The sequence below is a fragment of the Macaca thibetana genome, chromosome 3, assembly GCF_024542745.1.
Source record: "Macaca thibetana thibetana isolate TM-01 chromosome 3, ASM2454274v1, whole genome shotgun sequence".
Taxonomy (NCBI): Eukaryota; Metazoa; Chordata; class Mammalia; order Primates; family Cercopithecidae; genus Macaca; species Macaca thibetana.
The window spans coordinates 137,716,101-137,739,014 of record NC_065580.1 but is presented as its reverse complement, the minus strand read 5'-3'; the positions used below and the strand labels follow the sequence as shown (position 1 = coordinate 137,739,014).

Genomic DNA, 22,914 nt, shown 5'->3' with positions numbered 1-22,914 from the left:
GCGATCTGCCCGCCTCAGCCTCTCAAAGTGTCTTCCAGCTTTTATGTGTCTGAAATATCTTTATTTCACTTTGTTAAAAATATATTTTCATCAGGTATAAAATTCTAGATTTTCAGTTTTTTCCTTCAGCACTTTAAAGATCAAGTTGCACTGCTGTCTTCTCACTCACAGTATTTCTGACAAGAAATTTGATATCATTCTTATCTTTGTTCCTATGTAAATAACATGTCCTTTTGTCCCAGCTGCCTTCAGGATTTGATCTATATCATTGGTTTTGTGCAATTTGATTGTGTGACTTGTTACAGTTTTCTTTGTATTTCTTGTACTTGACGTTGAACTTCAGGTCTATGGGTTTATATTTTTCATTATGTTTGGAAAATTTTGACCATTATTTCTTCTAATATTTTTCCATGTCTCAACTTTGTAAACATAACAGATATAGTTAAAATTAATGTTAGTGTCTTTCTCTGCTTATTTTAATATGTGTCAGTTTGGGGTTAGTTTGGATCAAAATAAGGATTGATTGGTTTTTCTTATTATGGGCTGTGTTTTTTGCTTATTTATATGCCTAGTAATAGGATGTCAGGATGCCAGACTGGAAATTTTAACTTGTTGAGTAATGGTCATTTTTTTTTTTTTTTTTTTTTTTGAGTTGGAATCTCACTCTGTCGCCCAGGCTGAAGTGCAGTGGCACGATCTTGGCTCACCGCAAGCTCCACCTCCCGGGTTCACGCCATTCTCCTGCCTCAGCCTGCCAAGTAGCTGGGACTACAGGTGCCCGCCACCGCGCCCAACTAATTTTTTGTATTTTTAGTAGAGATGGGGTTTCACCGTGTTAGCCAGGATGGTCTCGATCTCCAAACCTTATGATCCGCCCGCCTCAGCCTCCCAAAGTGCTGGGATTACAGGCGTGAGCCACCGCGCCCAGCCAATTTTTAATTGTATGTACAATTTCTTGAGCTTTGTTTTGGGATGTATTTAAGATCACTGGAAAGTTGGATCCTTTCAGGTCTTGTTTTTATGATTCATTAGGTGGGTCCAGAGCGATGCTCAATCTAAGACTGATTCTTTCCCATTCCTGGGGTGCTTAAGTACTGCACGCACAGCCCTATAAATTGTGAGTTTTTCTAGTCTGACTTGTGGCGACCCCCATCTCTATAAAAAAATAAAGAGGCTGGGCACAGTGGCTCATGTGTGTAATCCCAGCACTTTGAGAGGCCGAGGCGGGAAGATCACCTGAGGTGAGCAGTTTTGGCCAACATGGTGAAACCCAGTCTCTACTAAAAATACAAAAAAGTAGTTGGGTGTGGTGGTGGATGCCTGTAATCCCAGCTACTCTGCTGAGGCTGAGGCAGGAGAATCGCTTGAACCTGGAAGGCGGAGGTTGCAGTGAGCCAAGATAGCGCCACTGCACTCCAACCTGGGCAATGAGAGTGACACACCATCTCAAAAAATAAAAATCAGTAAATAAATAAATAAATAAATGACTACCTCATCCAGAAATGCCTTTACAGTCACACTCATAAATAAATGTTTAACCAAGTATCTGTGCACACCATGGTCCCTTCAAGTTGACATATGAAATTACCCATCACTCCAGCCTTCAGCCATGGGTTTGTGTCATGCATAGATTTCTAGAACTCCTCTTTGCATAGTGCCCTCCTTTCTTTTTTCTGCCCCATTTCTCTGCCATTTCAGCTGTCTCAGCCTGATATCTGTCTCCTCAGCCCAGTAGGATCTCCCTACTCTGCTCAGACTCCAGCTCTCTGCACTGCAGTTGGGAAATTATCCCCAGGCAGAGAAACCAGATGACTTTGGGGCTCATCCCACAAATTTCCTTTCTCCTAGGGATCAGTCTTTTGCTTCCTGTTGTCCTCTGCCTGAAAGTAGTTGCCAAGTTGTACTATTTTATATATCCACAACAGCATGAGTTAAACCAAAGTCTGGATCAGCAGACTACTAGATTTTTTTTTTAACAGCTTTATTAATCAATGCATTTTGTCCATGTCTACAGCTGTTCATGGTGGGAGGACTAACCTATAGCTGGAAGGATTAATTTTCAGCTGCTTTATAGTATTTTATTATATGAATTATATCAGTTTGCCCATCCTTGTATTGATAAACATTACCCATGAAGTGTGTTCAAATTGTCTGTGATACAAATAATGCTTCAGTGACTACCCAGAATGGGATTGCAGGTTTATAGGATACATACTTCTTCACCCTTATTTTTTACTAGATATTGCCAATTGCTTTCCAAATTGTACTGTTTCATATATCCACAAGGGCATGAGTTCTGTTTGATCCACATCCATGCCAATACTTGATCTTGTTCAATTAATTTTTCTAGTGTGTAAATGAGTGCAAAATCCATTATTTTAGTTTTTCCTAGATTACTAGTGTACACATATGCACATATATATTATTAGGTATTTGTGTTTCCCATTCCATAGCTTTTTTATATCAATTGTCCTTTTGAAAAAAATTGGGTCATCTTTTTGTTATTGATTCTTTGGAGTTCTTTATAAATTCTACTTACTAATCATCTTTTGATTATATGTATTAGAGTTGTTTTTCCCAGTCTTGACTTGTCTTTTAGATGCATATCTTGCCTTTTTTCATATAGAAGTGTTAACTTTTTTGGAGGGGACGGAGTCTCACTCAGTTGCCCAGGCTGGAGTGCAGTGGTGCAATCTCGGCTCACTGCAACCTCTGCCTTCTGGGTTCAAGCGATTCTCCAGCCTCAGCCTCCTGAGTAGTTGGTACTACAGGCATGTGGCACCACACCAGGCAATTTTTTTTTTTTTTTTTTTTTTTTTTTTAAATCAGAGACTGGGTTCTACCATGTTGCCTAGGCTGGTGTTGAACTCCTGAGCTCAAAGCAATCCGCCCGCCTCGGCCTACAAATGTGCTAGATTATGTGTAAGCCACCATGCCCAGCCTAGAAGTGCTAACTTTTAATGTAGTCATATTTATCTATATTTTCCTAAATGATTTGTGCCCTTTGTATATTCATCTCTTGACCTCTAAACACAGGAGTGCCCCAAGGGCTCAGGCTACGGACCTCTCTATTTACATTAATTCTCAATAATCTTGCTTGGTTTCAGGACATCTGTAGCCTGATGGCTTTTCTGTGTAGCTTCTCCACTTAACTCCAGCCATATACAATAATTTAAAGATCCCCTACTGACCTAGATACTATGTTTCTTCTTCCCCTATTACCCAAGTTTCTTGAGTAGGGAGTCTGCAGTCACTGCCTCCATTTCTTCACCTTCCAGTCACTATTCAACCCAGGGCAGCTTGGTTTTTGTCCTACTAGTCTACTGATACTGAGATTTTTTTCTTAAGCAACACAGCTCCCCCCCTCCACCCCCCCCCACCCCTTTTTTTTCCAAATTAAGTCTATGTGAAATCGCAGTATATTAAATAGAAACAGAATTGCTTTGGGACTGGGTTGGGGAGGATCTAGAACCCAGACTGCACTTTCTTCTCATCTCTCTGAGTTGCCCCAAAGGCATCTATACCTTTCCAATTTTTCTAACCCCCCAAACACCCTAATCTCCAGCGATAATGAACAATTTCATCTCTGGACTTCTGCACAATGCTCCTTCATCTGCCTTGAACCTGCCAGACCTCTCAGCTCCAGGAGCACTTCCCTGCCTACCTTCCCCTTTATCATAACTTTAATTTTTTTTTTTTTTTTTTTTGAGATGGAGTCTTGCTCTGTCGCCCAGGCTGAAGTGTGCAGTGGCGCGATATCGGCTCACTGCAACCTCCACCTCCCGGGTTCAAGCAGTTCTCCTGTCTCAGCCTCCCGAGTAGCTGGGACTACAGGCACAGGGACTACTGGGACTTCACCACCGTGCCCGGCGAATTTTTGTATTTTTAGTAGAGACGGAGTTTCACCATATTGGTCAGGCTGGTCTCAAACTCCTGACCTCAGATGATCCGCCCACCTCGGCCTTCCAAAGTGCTGGGATTACAGGCATGAGCCACTGCGCCCGGCCCACAATCTAATTTTAGCATAGGTATTGAATTGCAATCTTTTACTTACACATCTTCCTTACTAAATAGCTTCTAAAGATCAGAGATCCTATATTTTCCCCCCTAAACTCTTTAATGTATATAAACAATGGAGTGAATAAATCAATGAATGAATGGCTGAGGAAACTGAACTACACCAAAGTCTATTGGCAGACCACCAGACTTTTTAAACAGCTTTAAGATATAATTCACATACCATGCAAATCATAGGGTGGTGCAACCGCCACCACAATCTAATTTTTTTTTTTTTTTTTTTTTTTTTTTTTTTTGAGACGGAGTCTTGCTCTGTCGACCAGGCTGGAGTGCAGTGGCGCGATCTCGGCTCACTGCAAGCTCCGCCTCCCGGGTCCACGCCGTTCTCCTGCCTCACCCTCCCGAGTAGCTGGGACTACAGGCGCCCGCCACCACGCCCGGCTAATTTTTTCTATTTTTTAGTACAGACGGGGTTTCACCGTGTTAGCCAGGATGGTCTCGATCTCCTGACTTCGTGATCCACCCGCCTCGGCCTCCCAAAGTGCTGGGATTACAGGCGTGAGCCACCGCGCCCGGCCCACAATCTAATTTTAAACTATGTTTATGCTGCTACGAAAAAGCCTATAACCATGAGCAGTCACTTTCTATTCCCCACCCCCAAACCCACTCCCTAGCCCTAGGCAACCACTAATCTTTCTCAGACCGATAACTTTAGTATAGGTATAAATCGATCACAGAGCCTCAAAATCCACCCAATATCTGGGCCATGATGTGAAATTTGGTAAGTAATCGTCCCACATTATCAACTTGTAACGCAGAAATGGAGGGAGGAAAAAAAAACTCGCAGTCCCCAGTAGCATTTGTGAAAAGTACCTGATAACAGGCTGTGGTGGAGGAGAGTTCAGCCCCCAGAAAAGATCACGGATTAGGAATTACATAAGCATAGGTCTCAGGCCCTTTTATTTTGGACGCGATCCTTCCACGGGATCGCCTCCAGATGGGTGTCGCGCTGGGAGCCACACGGGAAACCTCAAGAGTCAGAAACAGGCGTTGAAGGCAGGCGGCATTTTCCAAACCAGTTGGGTCTCCGGCGCTGCCTGGCGGTAGCGTCTCCCGGAGTCGCGCGCGCATGACGTAGAGGGCGCGCGATGACGCGACGCGCGGCGCGGTGCACGCTGGGATATTTAAGTCTCCTCCGCGGCGCGGAGCCGCGATGTCTCCGGCGGCTGCGGCGGCTGGAGCAGGCGAGCGGCGGCGGTCCATAGCGAGTGTCAGGGACGGCCGGGGCCGGGGCCGCGGCGGGCAAGCCGGGGCCGCGCTCCTCGGCCTGTCGCTCGTCGGCCTCCTACTGTACCTCGTGCCGGCTGCGGCTGCGCTGGCCTGGCTGGCCGTGGGGGCTACCGCGGCCTGGTGGGGACTGAGCCGCGAGCCCCGAGGTTCGCGCCCCTTGTCCTCCTTCGTTCGGAACGCGCGACATCGGCGAACACTGTTCGCTTCGCCTCCGGCCAAGTCGACAGCCAACGGAAACCTCCTAGAGCCGCGGACCCTGCTCGAAGGACCTGACCCTGCCGAACTGCTACTCATGGGCAGTTACCTGGGCAAGCCCGGGCCGCCGCAGCCCGCCCCCGCTCCGGAGGGCCAGGACCTGCGGGATAGGCCTGGCCGCCGCCCACTCGCCCGCCCGGCGCCGCGCTCCCCGCAGCCGCATCGCGTTCACCACGTTTACCCCTCTCTCCCCACTCCTCTTCTCCGACCCTCCGGGAGGCCTTCCCCACGGTAAGATGTGCTGATTTTCCCAGAGCATCCTGTGGTTCGGCTGGCTTGAAATCGAGGACTTGACTTTTAAATCCGATTTGCTTTTTCATCTAGTCCAAAGGGGATTGTGTGTGGTTTTGCCCTCCTTAACACCTTGGTGTGTGCCAGCCGTCTCCTGGCCTCGTCTAACTGTTGGAATGAGATGTGTTGCCAAAACGATTCCCTTCTTTTCAGTTTTAAAAACTTCCTGAATTTTAGTGCAGTCTAGATGTAGTCTACATTTAGATTTTTCCCTCTCAAATTGTTGAAATCCATTGTTGAGACAGCTGTTAAGCAGCTGTCACTCTCTGCCCTTAGATGGAATAGGGGAAAGTTGCCATAAAAACACCGTGTTCTGTGTTGCTTTGGAAGACACTTAAGTTCTTTGGAAAATGTCTGAACTGGTGGATTTTTAGCCGTTTAAATTTTTGACATTCTTTTATGCTTTGGTTCCATGATTTGTCTCACATTCTCTGCAGGGATTGTGGGACTTTACCAAATCGGTTTGTAATAACACCTCGAAGACGCTATCCGATCCATCAGGCCCAATATTCCTGTCTGGGGGTACTTCCCACAGTGTGTTGGAATGGTTATCACAAGAAGGCTGTGCTGTCCCCTCGCAACTCCAGGATGGTGTGTAGCCCAGTTACTGTGAGAATCGCCCCTCCCGACAGAAGATTTTCGCGTTCTGCGATGTGAGTATTATCGTTGGAAGAATACTCTCCCTTTTCGTGTCCACTTTATTCTTCTCCAGTTGTTCCTATGACAACATGACTACAACGCAAAAAAGAAAAGACAAAGCTGCTTATTTGAATAAGAAATACCAAATTCGAGTAATTTTGTTTTTCGCTTTTTGCCCTTGATGAAAAAGTAGCTTTACTTGCTAAGGGGAACTGCTGTGAGTGTATAAATTATACTTTGATCTGTTGGTTAGCTTCTGATTTCCCGTTTCTGAAATCTGTGCTATATGGCGTGAGAATTAAAATATCTTACAGCTAGAATCTTGTCTTTCATTATAGACCAGAGCAGATAATCAGCTCAACACTGTCCTCACCATCAAGTAATGCCCCAGACCCATGTGCAAAGGAGACTGTATTGAGCGCCCTCAAAGAGAAGAAGAAGAAAAGGACAGTGGAGGAAGAAGACCAAATATTCCTTGATGGCCAGGAAAATAAAAGAAGGTAACAGACTCAGGAGAGTAGTAAGCGGGTTTCCCGGTTGGACTCCTATGGGATGAGATGTAGACATTCCCATAAAGATACAGAGGCCACCTCCAGTTTGTGAGCCTTTGTAGGCCCCCTTCTTTGGCTTTCATGGAAGAACCTAATAACAAGCGTTTTAATGCTGTTTATTTCAAGGCACAGGTTGGATCGATGTTACAATTTACCTTTTCCGTGAGTAGTAGAGATAAGCTGACAGCTATTAGCCATGTTAGTTCGCCTCATGCTTTTGTAGAAATGTGTTAAAGTTTATTTTCAAGATAAAAGGCTCTAAGTCTTCCCATTGGAATTTTATGGTGTTCAGTTATTTGGGAAACCACCAGTTCCAGTGTCTTAATTTTGCTGAAGGAAATGCTTGTGAAAGAAAAATGAAAACTAGAGTTTGGTAGATTTAACAGTAATGAGATTAAAACAAATTTCCTGGTGGGGCAAGGAGGCTCACGCCTGTAATCCCAGCACCTTGAGAGGTCGAGGCAGGTGGATCAGCTGAGGTCAGGAGTTCGAGACCAGCCTGGCCAACATGGTGAAACACCGTCTCTACTAAAAATACAAAAATTAGTGGGACGTGGTGGCGGGCGCCTGTAGTCCCAGCCACTCGGGAGGCTGAGACAGGAGAATTGCTTGAACCAAGGAGGCGGAGGTTGCAGTGAGCCGAGACTATGCCGCTGCACTCCAGCCGGGGTGACAGAGTGAGACTCCAAAAAAAAAGAAAAAAAAATTCCTTTCGTCGTTTATAGAATAACCTAATGAAAATGGGATAAATAGTTTTCTAAGTATAGAAAGAAAGGAAGTTGAAGTGGCTGAGCATTTATTGAGCACCCACTGTGTATGAGACCCTACTGCAAATGATATGGATAGAGCAGTAGACAAGACAAATCTCTGCTCTCATGGGACTCTTGAGGGAAACACCATTTTATAAGGCTGGGTGTGATAGTACACACCTGTACTCCTGACTGTTTGAGAGGCCAAGATGGGAGGATCGCTGGAGCCCAGGAGCTCAAGACCAGTCAGGGCAACATAGTGAAACCTCGCCTCTACAAAAAATTAAGAAATTAGCCAGGTGTGGTGGTGCATACCTATAGTCCCAGCTACTCTGGAGGCTGAGGCAAGAGAATTGCTTGAACCCAGGAGGCAGAGGTTTGTCGCACTGAGCCAGATTGTGCTATTGCACTCCAGCCTAGGCAACAAGAGTGAAACTCTGTCTGGGGAAAAAAAAAATTTACCTTTCAGAAACTTAGGGATTTTAAACAACCGTTTACTGGTCTGGTGTGGGCTCTGTGCTCCATAGAAGTAGTATAAGGCCCCAGAAATGTGAGAATACACTTTAAAGGGACAAAAAAAAGTCATGTCATTTCATTAAGACTTTTTTGATTTGTCACAGGCGCCATGATAGCAGTGGCAGTGGACATTCAGCATTTGAGCCCCTGGTGGCCAATGGAGTCCCCGCTTCTTTTGTGCCTAAGTACGTACGAGTCTGTCTGGATGAAATACCACTGTTTGGAAAAAAGGCATGATCAGAGCTGTTGCCCTATGGATTTTCCTGTTTGTTTTTTGCATTGCTTAATTAGTTCAGGTTTACATCTTTGAAATTAGGAACACTTTGAGTAACTTTCCACAATTAACTGCCTTCTGTCTAATTCCTTTTAATGTTCTTGCATTAATATGGATGAAATATGCTGAGACTAAGAGGTTTTATAAATATATTTAATAACCAAGCACATAGAAGGATTGCAAAGTTTGTGCAGTGGATAAAACAGTATGAAATTAAATGTTAAATTTCTACATACCAGTTTAAAAACAAATTGGAGGAAGAATTGGATGGAAAGGAAAGTGGCTCAAAAGTATGTGCGGAAAGACTTAGGATAACTTAGATGCCTCATCTGAGTCAGCAGTGTGATGTGGCCACCAGGAAAACTAATGTGCTCCTGGTGTGTGCTCTTAGAAGAAAGACTAGAATGAGGCAGGTAGATGGTATTCCTGCCTTCTGTAGTTCTGCTCACTGTCCGTGGAGCACTGTGGTCAGATCAGTGTACTGCACTGTAAGGGAGGATGTACACAAACGGAAATTCATTCCCAGTGAAGCAACGAAAATGTTAAGGAGATTTTCAACAGCCCAAAGTGGGGGTGGTGGGGTGGTGGATGATGGGGTTTTGGAGTTATGGACGTGTTAGCCCAGAGCAGAAAAATCTCGGGGGGAATAAGGAAATAAGTGACGGAAGGATAATGGGCCCTAAAAACCAAAGGACTGTCCCTTGAAAGAAGCAAAATAACTTGCTCTGTTTGACTTCAAATAGGATCCGTGGGTGAAAGTTAGAGGAAATACATCGTAATCCACTGTGAGAGTAAACTGGTTCATGGTTGACGTGGGTCACTCTAGGAGAGAGTTGTCTATATTGTAACAGGTTGGATATCTGTCCTACAGGAAAGATGCATAGGAGATTTCTGTTTCAGTTGGAGGTTTAGAAAAATGATGGGTTCCTCTTAATTCTGATTTTTTTAAACAGCTTTGTTGAGGTATAATTGACATACAATAAACTACTTGTTTAAAGCATGTGACATTTTGACACGCATTCACCTGTGGAACCATCCCACCAGTAAGATAATGAACATCCATCACCTCCAAAAGTTCCCACATGCCTGTAATCCCTCACTTCAATTCCACCCCTGTCCCCAGGCATCCACTGATCTGCCTTCTGTCACTGTAGATAGGTATGCATTTTCCAGAATATTCTATACATGGAATCATACATTTAAGTTTTAAATATTTGGCTTTTCTTACTGACTTTGTCAGATAGATTTGGCCAGATTGTTAACAGTAAAAATTAAAAGCATTATTCTCTTCCCTTCATGTTTATTAAGAAAGATGTTATGACCGTGGATGAAACCATAAAAGAATGTTGCCTTCAATAAAGCATCTGTCTTCTTCCCTTTTATCAGGCCTGGGTCTCTGAAGAGAGGCCTCAATTCTCAGAGCTCAGATGACCACTTGAATAAGAGATCCCGAAGCTCTTCTATGAGCTCCTTGACAAGCGCTTACACAAGTGGCATCCCTAGCTCCAGCCGCAATGCCATTACCAGTTCCTACAGCTCCACTCGAGGCATCTCACAGGTACAAGTACAGCTCTTGTAATGTGGGGGACATGAATTCCCAGCATTCCCGATGTGGTAGCTTAGCCCTGTCATCCCAGCACTTTGGAAGGCCAAAGCGGGAGGATTGCTTGAGTCCAGGAGTTCAAAACCAGCCTGGGCAATATAGTGAGACCTTGTCTGTACAAAGTAATTTTTAAAGAAATTTTTTTAAATAAAGTAATTGATTAACAAAGGTTTGCTAATCACCTTTTATCTGTCAGACATTAGAATTGTCTCTAAGCTAATAGAAAATACAGATAAAGGCCGGGCGCAGTGGCTCACGCCTATAATCCCAGCACTTTGGGAGGCCGAGGCAGGCGGATCACAAGGTCAGGAGATAGAGATCATCCTGGCTAACATGGTGAAACCCCGTCTCTACTAAAAGTACAAAAAATTAGCTGGGCGCGGTGGGAGGCGCCTGTAGTCCCAGCTACTCGGGAAGCTGAGGCAGGAGAATGGCGTGAACCCGGGAGGTGGAGTTTGCAGTGAGGCGAGATCGCGCCACTGCCCTCCAGCCTGGGTGACAAAGCGAGACTCCGTCTCAAAAAAAAAAAAATACAGATCATTGAGTGATCAATATAGGCCAGTGGAATGGAGTAGAAAGCCTGGAATGTAAAGCAGTGCATGTGTGCGAGCTGATTCAAGACAGAGCTATGATGTAGATAAATGGACGGAAGGTGATTCGAAAGGTACACTGAGTCCAAGTTGTATTGGGTCATAAAAGAGATTTATCCTGTAGGCATTTAGAATTGAGTGCAGGGTTTTTAAAGAAGTGGTCATGATTTTTTGGAAAAGGGATTATCGCACAGTATAGGGAACAGAGCAGGCTTTGCTGCTGCACAGACTTAGGTTCTAATCTTGCCTCTGAGGCTGGGTGGGGTGGCTCGTGCCTGTAATCCCATAACTTTGGGAGGTCAAGGTGGGAGAACCTCTTGAGCCCAGGAGTTCAAGACTAGCCTGTGCAACAGAGCAAGACTGTGTCTCAAAGAAAAGGAAAAAAAAATGCTTGGCTCTGACATCTAGTAGCTATAAGGTCTGGGGCAGACAAATCACATAACATCTCTTTTTCTTATCTCTAAAGTGCTGTTGCAATGATTGAGGGTAATATTTAAAAAGCACCTATTACAATGGTTGTTAATAAGTGGGTACCCAGTATGCAGCAGCCAGACAAAAAGATGTAAAGCATGTACGGAGAAATGTTTTTGAGAGGAGGAAAATTTTGAGACGAGTTCATCAGCCCAGAAGGCTCTGACAGTCATATAAATGAACATTAATAACCGTAATATCATTATCCCTCTTAAATTATTAGCCTTAATATTATGTAATATCTAGTTATTATTTTTGATATGCAAACTTCTCCAGGTTTGGCCTGTGGAAGCCAAACTGGCTCCTATGTCCTTCGTTTTGACCCCAGCCATCTTTGACAGATAGCTTCATTGCTTTTTGCCCACCTTCCCAAAGTCCTTTTTTAGCCTATACTGAAGTTGGCTGTTTCTTCAAAAAGTTTTGGTTTCTTCCATGTAGAACTGTAGAGACTACAGTCTTAAGGTTTAGGAGAGAGAAGATAGATCCTCTAGAAAGAGGAATGTAAAGAATTAACTCATAATATTCCAAATTCATATTTATGATGGCAGGATTTTCTATGTAATTGGTTTTATATTTTTATGTATTACACTGAAAATGTCGGTTTATAGTTACTTTGATCCTAGTACACGCAATTTTTTTTTGAGACGGAGTCTTATTCTGTCACCCAGGTTGGAGTGCAGTGGTACAATCTGGGCTCACTGCAATCTCCGCTTCCTGAGTTCAAGCGATTCTCCTGCCTCTGCCTCCCAAGTAGCTGAGACTACAGGCACCATCACCATGCCCGGACAACAATTTTTGTATTTTTGTAGAGATGATGTTTCACCATGTTGGCCAGGCTGGTCTCGAACTCGTGACCTCAGGTGATCCACCTGCCTTGGCCTCCCAAAGTGCTGAGATTACAGGTGTGAGCCACCACACCTGGCCCATGCAATTTCCAAATAACGGTATCAGTGTCATTATTAACACTGTCATTATTAAGACTGCTGTAGTCAGTTTAAGAATTGTTTGTGGGCCGGGCGCGGTGGCTCAAGCCTGTAATCCCAGCACTTTGGGAGGCCGAGGCGGGTGGATCACGAGGTCAGGAGATCGAGACCATCCTGGATAACCCAGTGAAACCCCGTCTCTACTAAAAAATACAAAAAACTAGCCGGGCGAGGCGGCGGGCGCCTGTAGTCCCAGCTACTCAGGAGGCTGAGGCAGGAGAATGGCGTGAACCCGGGAGGCGGAGCTTGCAGTGAGCTGAGATCCGGCCACTGCACTCCAGCCTGGGCGACAGACCGAGACTCCGTCTCAAAAAAAAAAAAAAAGAAAAAAAGAATTGTTTGTGATTCATTTTGTCTTTATATCCCTCTGTGAATCCTAGGGACATGGAATCAATATATCGTGTTTTAAAGTAATGTTAATTGTTCTTTGGTACACCAACTTTATATACAGTGAGGTTCATTTGTTCAGTATGTTTGAAAGTTACAGGGATTTCTATGTTTTCCTTTTTGAAATAGTTCTGTTTTAAATTATGTAAAATACTTGTTTCAAAAAAACATACACTAAAATAAGATAAACTCAAAAATTCAATTTCCATCCCTTTCCACTCTGCATTTTTCCTTCCTCTCCATTTTTATTATTTTTTCATTATCCTTCGTTGTTCTTTTTTAAACGATACACATATCAGTGTATCTGAAAACCGCCGCTTTCTAACATTTAAGGTAGTAGACAGTAGATACATACTTGAGCCTTGCTTTTTCACATAATATACAGTTGAGGTCATTCCATAGCAGTGCACAGAAACTCATCTTTTGTCTTACAACTAGATAGGCACTCTAGTCCTTTGTTGACAAAGGTTGGGTTGTTTCAGTCTTCTGCTATCACAGATAATGCTGCAAGGAATCCATTTGTTCATATGTCATTTCACCTTTAGCAATTTTGCCTCTGGAAAATTCCTAGAAGTCAAATTCCCAAGTTTAAGGTTAAATGCGCATGTAAATTTGCTGGATATTGGTAAATCCCCTACAGAGCGTGTACCACTCAGCATTCCCCTCAGTGTTGTATGAGAAGGGACTGTTTCTCCATGGCCTCACCAGCAGATTTGGTTATTGTAGCTCTGGGCTTTTACCAATTTGACAGGTAAAAAATAGTATCTAGGACAGGCGTGGAGGTTCATGCCTGTAATCCCAGCACTTTGAGAGGCCGAGGAAGGCAGATCACCTGAGGTCAGGAGTTCGAGACCATCCTGGCCAACATGGTGAAATCGTGTCTCTACTAAAAATATAAAAATTAGCTGGGCATGGTGGCGCATGCCTGGAATCACAACTACTCAGAAGGCTGAGGAAGGAGAATATCAGGAACCTAGGAGGCAGAGGTTGCAGAGATAGCAGCACTGCACTTCAGCCTGGGCGACAGAGTGAGACTCTGTCTCAAAAAAAAAAAAAAAAAAAAAAAAAAAAAAAAGGTACCCGAGCGCGGTGGCTCACACCTGTAATCCCAGCACTTTGGGAGGCCGAGGCAGGTGGATCACCTGAAATCAGGAGTTTGAGACCAGCCTGACCAACATGGCAAAACCCCATCACTACTAAAAATACAAAAAATTTAGCCAGGCGTGGTGGTGTGTCCTGTAATCTCAGCTACTTGGAAGTCTGAAGCAGGAGAACCACTTGACCCCGGAAGGTGGAGGTCAAGTGAGCCGAGCTTGTGCCACTGCCCTCCAGCCTGGATGACAGAGTGAGACTCCATCTCAAAAAAAGTATCTAATTTTTGTCCCTTATGAGTAGTTTGATCATCTGTTCGTATATTGAATGATTATTTTCAGTTCTGTTTCCATGAATCTTAGTTCATATCCTTTACCCATTTTTCTGAAGGGCTAACAGTCAAATCTCACATTCGAGAGTTTTTCCTGTAGTAGAGAAACCTATTCCAAAGGAAGCAAAGTTTTGAACGTAAAGTAGAAACCATAGAAGTGCAGTGCTAGAAGAAACAGGCTCCTCACGCTTTGCTGGTGGGAGGGTCAGTTGGTACAGCTTTCTAGAGGGTTGTGTGGCAGGAATTGTCCAGATAAGAGATACACATACCCTTTGATCAAGCAGCTTTACCTTTAGGAATTTATCTTACACACATACTGGGAAATGGATACAAGGATTTAATGTAACATTGTTTTAATAACAGCAGCTTGGAAACAATGTACATGTTATCTTTTCAGGGAGCTGGTTGAATAACTTACAGTGTTTCTGTAAGTTGAAATATACTATGTAACTATGAAAAAGAATAAGGCAACTGAATAAGTACTCATGAGAATGATCTCAAAAAGAAATTACATAAAAACAAGGCTCAGAACTGTATAGTATCCTCTATTATTCGGGCTTTTAAAAATCTTTTAATATGCATAAGATAATTCTTACAGGATATATTAGAAACTGGTAATCGTTATTGAGATAAAAAGGAAATTTACTTTTTACTGTACTTTTTTTTTTTTTTTTTGAGATGGAGTCTCACACTGTCGCCCAGGCTGGAGTGCAGTGGTGTGATCTCAGCTCACTGCAACCTCTGCCTCCTAGGTTCAAGCAATTCCCCTGCCTCAGCCTCCCAAGTAGTTGGGATTACAGGCTCCTGCCACCAAGCCCAGCTAATTTTTTGTATTTTTAGTAGAGACAGGGTTTCACCATGTTGGCCATGCTGGTCTCGAACTCCTGACCTCGTGATTCCGCCTGCCTTGGCCTCCCAAAGTGCAGGGATTACAGATGTGAGCCACTGCGCCTGGCCTGCTGTACATTCTTATTGTTGGAATCTGTAATGTGCAAGTATTACCTTTCCTGGTTTTGGCTTTTTTAAGTAAAAAAGTAAAATTCCTCTCCCAGCAATCTGAGTCTCCATCCAGTAGGTACCCATTGTTAACATTCTTACCGTGTGCAAACACAGATAATACCCAGAATTTTTTGACTGTTCTACATAACAGAGTCATAGCGTATTTGCTTTTTTTTTTTTTTTTTTTTTTGAGACAGAGTCTGGCTCTGTTGCCCAGGCTGGAGTGCAGTGGCCGGATCTCAGCTCACTGCAAGCCCCGCCTCCCGGGTTCACGCCATTCTCCTGCCTCAGCCTCCCGAGTAGCTGGGAGTACAGGCGCCCGCCACCTCGCCCGGCTAATTTTTTTTGTATTTTAGTAGAGACGGGGTTTCACCGTGTTAGCCAGGATGGTCTCGATCTCCTGAACTCGTGATCCGCCCGTCTCGGCCTCCCAAAGTGCTGGGATTATTACAGGCTTGAGCCACCGCGCCCGGCCGCGTATTTGCTTTTTAAAAAGCATCTTCTTTTCTCTTTTATCCATTACATCTTGCATAGCATTTTGTGTCGTGTAATTTGCCTCACTCTTTAGATGGCCTTTTTTACTAGAGTATAATACACAGAAAAACACAAATTGTAACCACCACCCAGGTCAAGTAATAAAACATTTTCATCACCCAGAAACCTCCCTCCTGCCCACTCCCCATCACTGCTCCTTCTTTCCTTCCTGTTAGCACCTTTTATAGTGTACCCTGTTTTTGAATTTTATATGAGTGCAAATAAAGCGTGCATTCTTTGGTGTTTGACTTAACATTTTACTTGTGAGATTTGTCCATATTCTTGCACGTACTGGTGGGTAATTCATTGTCATTGATATATACTGTTCCACACTATGCATATAACCACAGTTAATTTATCCATTCTGCCATTGGACATTTGGGTTTCCAGTTTGGGATTATTATACATAAATACTGCTATAAACAATTGTCTTAAGTCTTTTAGTACAATAAAGTATGTGTATGTTCAGTTTCAGTAGATACTGCTAACCATTGTTTTTTTTGTGTGTTTTTTGTTTTGTTTTGTTTTGTTTTGAGATGGAGTCTTGCTCTGTCACCCAGGTTGGAGTACAGTGGTGCAATCTCTGCTCACTGCAGCCTCCACCTTCTGGGTTCAAGTGATTCTCCTGCCTCAGCTTCCCTAGTAGCTGGGACTACAGGCACATGCCACCACACCCAGCAAATTTTTGTATTTTTAGTTAGAGACAAGGTTTCACCATATTGGTCAGTCTGTTCTTGAACTCCTAACCTCAGGTGATCCACCCGCCTCAGCCTCCCAAAGTGCTGAAATTACAGGCATGAGCCACCATGCCCAGCCATTTCTTTCTTTCTTTTTTTTTTTTTTTTTTTTTTTTTTTGAGTTTCACTCTGTCACCCAGGCTGGAGTGCAGTGGCACCATATTGGCACTCACTGCAACATCTGCCTCTTGGGTTCAAGTGATTCTCATGCCTCAGCCTCCCAAGTAACTGAGATTACAGGTGTGCGCCACCACGCCCAGCTACATTTTTAAATTTTTAATAGAGATGGGGTTTTATCATGTTGGTCAGGCTGGTCTCAAACTCCTGGCCTTAAGTGATCTGCCTGCCTTAGCCTCCCGAAATGCTGGGATTACAGGCGTGAGCCACTGTGCCCAGCCTCTAAGCAATGTATTAAAGGGAGTGTTTCGGTTTATTTTTATTTTATTTTATTTTATTTTTGAGATGGAGTTTCACTCTTGTTGCCCAGGCTGGAGTGCAATGGCACGATTTCGGCTCATGGCAACCTCCACCTCCTGGGTTCAAGTGATTCTCCTGCCTTCAGCCTTGCGAGTAGCTGGGATTATAGGCATGCGCCACCACGCCCAGCTAATTTTGTATTTTTAGTGGAGATGGGGTTTCTCCATGTTGGTCAGTCTGGTCTCAAGCTCCCAGCCTCAGGTGATCCACCCGCCTTGGCCTCCCAAAGTGCTGGGATTACAGGCGTGAGCCACCACGCCCAGCCCAGTTTATATTCTTACCAGCCGTATATGAGATTTTTATGTTTTTCCACATCCTCATCAATACTTGGTATTGTCAGTCTCTTTAGCCATTCTGGTAAGTGTGAAGTAATATTTCATTGTGGTTTTAATTTGCATTTCCCTGATTGCTAATATAGAAGTACCAACTGTTTGTTAGCTATTTGTATAGCCTCTTTTGTGAGATGCCTGTTCAAACTGCTTGGCTCTTTTCTGTTGTCTTTTAGAGATTTGAATACACTCTTTATATTCTAGATACAAGCTCTCTGTCATGTATGCGTTGCAACCAAAAAGTGTCCTGCTCTTGCCATTCTGCTTCCTTGTGGTTAGCATATTTTGTGTAGTATTCAGGAAATCTTTGCCTACCTAACCTAAGGTCATGATAATTTTCTCCTATGCTCTCTTCTAAAAGCTTTATTATTTTATTATTACTTTTATATGTAAATCCATAATACACCTGAACTTCATTTTTGTGTATGGTGTGAGGTTGGGATCAAAATTAGGTTTTTTTGTTTTGTTTTTAAACTGTAGAAATACCCATTTATCTCAGCAACATTTATTGAAAGGACCATCCTTATTTCTCTGCAGCACCGTCTTTGTCTAATCTAAGTGTCTGTATATATGTGGGTCCATTTCTAGACTCTTGTTTTGTTCCATTGGTCTATTTTTTTTTTAGCTCCCCTTGTGCCAGTCTTTGTTTTACCCCTACCCTTATATTTTGAGTCTTGATAGAGTCAATCATCCCCCTTTCTCCTTTCTCTTCAGGACTGTCTTGTATCTTGGCCTTTTGCTTTTTCATACAATTTTCAGATCAACTTGTCAATTTTCACACACACAAAAAAAAGAGTTCTGAGATACTGATTGGGATTGCCTTTCATCTACTTATTACTTTGAATGGAATTAACATTGTTGTAATACTGACCTTGTTTACTTCTAATCTATGAACATGAATGTCGTTCTTGCTCTGTGGCCCAGGCTGGAGTGCAGTGGCATGATCATAGCTCACTACTGCCTCGAACTCCCAGGCTCAAGCCATCCTCCTGCCTCAGCCTCTTGAGTAGCTGGGAGCACAGGCATGCATCACCACACCTAGCTAATTTTTAAAAACTTACAGTAGAGACACGGTTGCACTATGTTGCCTAGGCTGGTCTCAAACTCCTGAGCTCAAGCAATCTTCCCACCTTTGCCTCCCTGAGTGCTGGGATTGTAGGCGTGAGCCACCATGTCCCTCCTTCTTCATTTATTTACATCATCTCTAATTCTCTGTAGAGGTTTTACTTCTCTTTTATTAGATTTATTTCTAGGTATCTGGTTTTTGTTTTGTTTTTTGAGATGGAGTCTCACTCTGTCTCCCAGGCTGGAGTGCAGTGGCACAATCTCGGCTCACTGCAGCCTGCATCTCCTGGGTTCAAGTTATTCTCGTGCCTCAGCCTGCCAAGTAGCTGAGATTATAGGCACGCATCACCACACCTGGCTATTTTTTGTAGTTTTAATAGAGACAGGGTTTCACCTTGTTGGCCAGGCCAGTCTCAAACTCCTGACCTCAAGTGATCGTCCTGCCTTGGCCTCCCAGAGTGTTGGAATTACAGGCATGAGCCACGGCGCCTGGCCCTAGGTATATGGTTTTGACGCTGTTATAAATAGTGCCTTCAAAATGTGATTGACTGTGCTGATGTGTAGAAATACAACTGATTTTGTATTCAGAAAGTTTGCTAAATCTGTATGTTCTTTAGGATTTTAGTATATACACTTATGTGTGTATAATGTGTATCATACACTTATGTGTATGATAATGAGTTTTTCTCTTCCTCTGCAATCTTATTCTGTTTATGTCTTATTGCACTTGGCTAGGACTTGATAAGTTGAATAGACATGATAATAAACATCCTTGTCTTGTTATATCTGAAATGAGTGTGTATGTACAGTCAATGAAGTAGAGGAGTAATACTTTTTTCCCTTAATTGTTAAACTAGTTGTCCAGTCGTCTTCCAATCCTAGCTAATCATTACAGTCTCCTTTGGCATTTCTTTTTTTTTTTTTTCTTGGTAGAGATTAGACCTCACTATGTTACCTAGGCTGGTCTCAAAACTCTTGGGCTCAAGTGACCCTCTCACCTTGGCCTCCCAAAGTGTTGGCATTATAGGCGTGCACCACCATACCTGGCTAATTTTTGTATTTCTAGTAGAGATAAGGTTTCACCATGTTGCCACGCTGGTCTCGAACTCCTGACCTCAGGTGATCCTCCTGCCTCAGCCTCCCGAAGTGCTGGGATTACAGGTGTGAGCCACGTCATCCAGCCCCTTTGGCATTTCTGACCCTTGCTCACTCAGTGATGTGTATCCCTCAGTGTCTGGAGCACATTGTGAAGAAGAATGCAACGTTTATGTTTTTGTTTTAATTTTATTGCTTTAACTACAGATACGGTCTTTCTATGTTGCTCAGGCTGGTCTGAAACCCCTGGGCTCAAGCAGTTCTCCTGCCTCAGTCTCCCAGAGTACTAGGATTACAGGCGTGAGCCACCGCACTTGGCCATCTGTGTGCTTTCAAAGTTCCACGGGTGGCTAGGCGTGGTGGCTTACACCTGTAATCCCAGTGCGTTGGGAGGCCAAGGTGGGCAGATCATGAGATCAAGAGATCAAGACCATCCGTGCCAACATGGTGAAACCCCGTCTCTACTGAAAGTACAAAAATTAGCCAGGTGTGATGGCGTGCTCCTGTAATCCCAGCTATTCGGGAGGCTGAGGCGGGAGAATCTCTTGAACCAGGGGGTGGAGGTTACAGTGAGCTGAGATCGTGCCACTGCACTCCAGCCTGGCGACAGACCAAGACTCCATCTCAAAAAAAAAAAAAAAAAGTTCCACAGGTGACTGATGAGCAGTCATGTGAGAACCAGCAAGCTAGTGTCAGGGATCTGAAGTGATTGAAAATGCTGCTTATATATTCAATCCTTGGATCACTTTGGTGAATTTTTGTATTCTGCTTTTTTATATGCCTGTAATCCCATGTTTTTTAAACCATGTGCTCTAGCCTTTCTTGCTGTTTGAGCATAACTTCAACTGTTATTGCGGTGAGCAGTTTTCTCAAGCTCCTCCCAGGCCCGGCTTTCTGATGGTAACCTCACCGAACTGTTCCACTGTTTACCACTTGTCTGAAGCTTTCTCTTTTCCCTTTTGAACTCTTATTAAGCATTGTTGGCTTCCTGTTTGTACTTATGTGACGTAGCTGGTACTGGGTAAGAAATCACTAGCAGCTTTTCAAGCAGGAAAGACGGTGTGAGGTGACAGTTTCGTGGCTTTGTAATTAGGCTCAGCACTTAGGAGACTATTTGCCATGTCCGCTGTGTGCCAGCTACTTTGCTGCTGGTCTGTGGAGGAAGCAGAGATGGAAACACCATCTTTGCTGTCAGGAACTCGCTTGGTAGAAGATGTATGGGTGATCATCACATAATGATAAATGCTAGTTGTTGCAAAAGTCATAAACGCTATGACGGCATATTTTTAAGATGAAGTTAGTAAATTAAAATCGAAAATTTAATGAAAGCAGGACTAAATTAGTTTACTGGATTATCTTTAATTTACTTCTATCCTTGCCATAGAGAGTCTAGCGTAGGTTTGAATGCGTCCTGACTCTTCATTACTGAGTCTGACGTTCCACTTAATACATGCAAAAAGTGCGTCCATCCCTTCTACCTTTATTCACATTCCATTACTTTTATAGACTTCTTTTTTTTGGGCTTTCATAATTAATACTGGCAGTTGACTTTCTTTTCAGGGCTCTTTCTTCACAAACAAATTTTTTTCTTTTTTTCTTTTTTTCTTTTTGAGACAGGGTTTCGCTCTGTCACCCAGGCTGCAGTGCAGTGGGGCAGTCTCAGCTCACTGCAGCCTCCTGAGTAGTTGGGACCACAGATGCAAACCACCACAGCCAACTGATTTTTCGATTTTTTGTAGAGACAAGAGTCTCGCTATGTTACCCAGGCTGGTCTCAAACTCCTGGACTCAAGCGATCCACCTTGGCCTCCCAATGTGCTGGGATTACAGGCATGACTAACCATTTAACCACAAAAAATATTTTTTTAGTTACTTAAAAAGAGACTTTGTCATGTTGAAGGCCAGATGCGAAGTTATCAGCAGGCTCAGTCATGTCCCTCTTGATTTTTAGCTCTGGAAGAGAAGTGGCCCCAGTTCATCACCCTTCTCTAGCCCAGCCTCATCCCGCTCCCAGACACCAGAGAGGCCAGCAAAGAAAATAAGGTACTCGGCATTCTCCTGCAGTTTTCATTTGCTGCGTGGACAGATGGGGGTGAGGAAAGGTGGGAAATGAACCGGGCTCTTAGGCTTTGTGCGGCTGTGACTTGGAGAATCAAAGAAACTAAGTCCCTGAGAGGGACAACGCAGCACCCACCCGAACCACTGTCATCCCTACAGTCTTGGATACTGACTCCAGTGGCCTCTGACTGTCGCCTCCCACTCCAGCATGAGGGATCGGGTGCAAGCACAGAGGCCATGCAGAGTGGAGAGCAGAGTCAAGTCAGTGGGCAGTTGCCTTCAGGTTCTTGACTCTAGCTGACCCCCTAGGTGCTTGCAGTTGGCTGGAACGCCACTCCCTCAGGGATCACATGTGTGTCTAGAACTCCCAGGAACTTGGTAGGTTGTAAGTAAGGTTTGAAGATTATTGTTTTGTGCTTGTTTTAAGACAAAAGCTGTCTCCATGGCCTCTGTGAATAGCCTCCCTTCATTCTGTTGGAATTTCCTTTTGACTTTTTTTATCCTGGCATGCTGAGATCTTAAATTATAGTTGTTTTAGACATTGGCCACTTGGTAGTTAGGAAGGTGTGAGAAATTATTTAATACTTCAGCCTAGAAGTCTTTCTAGACTAAACTGTTCCTTTTCTCCCGACAGAGAAGAGGAGCTATGTCATCATTCCAGTTCCTCAACTCCATTGGCGGCGGACAAGGAGTCCCAGGGAGAAAAGGGTAGGTTGCTGAGCCAGGAGGAGGGGCTGCTGCTGCTGGTGGTGGAGGTGTTTGTGGAGGATATAGAGATTAATACCTATTGGGAAAATGTCTTGAGCATTACTATGTCTAAGGCATGCTAGATACAAAGAAAGATTTCTTCTCCTTCAGAAGTTTATAGTCTGATGAGAGAGAAAGGTTACAGATGGGTATTAACGACTGGATGGAGGTAAGCTCAGTTTGAGTCACCCCTGGGTAATCTTGGTAATGACGGCGCAGTAAGCGGTTTGTGTGCACGCCTTAATCTTGCAAACACCATCCAAGCAACCAAACCAAAGAAGATCGAATCTTTTCAGAGATACCCAGTGAAAACTCAGTGTTAAATATGAAGTGGGTAGACAAAACCATCCATTTCTGGAAGACGGAAGGAAGCAAACGAGTCTTGATTTCTTTCTTTAGTTGCAGATACAACCCCAAGGAAGAAACAAAACTCGAATTCTCAGTCTACACCTGGCAACTCTGGGCAGCGTAAGCGGAAAATTCAGCTGCTGCCTTCTCGGCGAGGGGAACAGCTGACCTTGGTATGGTCTTGTCCATCTACTCCTGCCCTCCTGGCTTAGCTTTCCTAAGTCTTAGGAACACTAAGGACAAGTTTCTTCTAGTTTTTTCTAATTTGTTTCTGTGTTTTTGTTTTTTGAGACAGCATCACTCTGTCACCCAGGCTGGAGTGCAGTGGCTCTATTTTGGCTGTTACCTCTGCCTCCTGGGTTCAAGCAGTTCTCCTGCCTCAGCCTCCCAAGTAGCTGGGATTACAGGCGCACGCTACCACGCCTGGCTGATTTTTTGTATTTTTAGTAGAGATGGGGTTTCACTATGTTGGCCAGGTCGACCTCAA

General features: G+C 43.8%; 1 protein-coding gene across 2 annotated transcripts in view; it reads left to right on the top strand.

Annotated features, from left to right (window-relative positions):
* Positions 1 to 22,914, top strand: part of POM121C (POM121 transmembrane nucleoporin C) — a 54,506-nt gene that overhangs the window by 23,190 nt on the left and 8,402 nt on the right. Inside the window, exons 1-8 of one of the 2 annotated variants that reach the window (XM_050783622.1) lie at positions 5,218 to 5,793; positions 6,291 to 6,506; positions 6,831 to 6,992; positions 8,413 to 8,493; positions 9,969 to 10,140; positions 21,226 to 21,317; positions 21,967 to 22,040; positions 22,479 to 22,600. In XM_050783622.1, the coding sequence (XP_050639579.1) occupies positions 5,231 to 5,793; positions 6,291 to 6,506; positions 6,831 to 6,992; positions 8,413 to 8,493; positions 9,969 to 10,140; positions 21,226 to 21,317; positions 21,967 to 22,040; positions 22,479 to 22,600 (1,482 nt within the window). In that variant the 5' untranslated portion in view covers positions 5,218 to 5,230. Of the gene's footprint in view, positions 1 to 5,217; positions 5,794 to 6,290; positions 6,507 to 6,830; positions 6,993 to 8,412; positions 8,494 to 9,968; positions 10,141 to 21,225; positions 21,318 to 21,966; positions 22,041 to 22,478; positions 22,601 to 22,914 lie in introns of those variants that run through there. The other variant, XM_050783623.1, reaches the window with a different exon arrangement.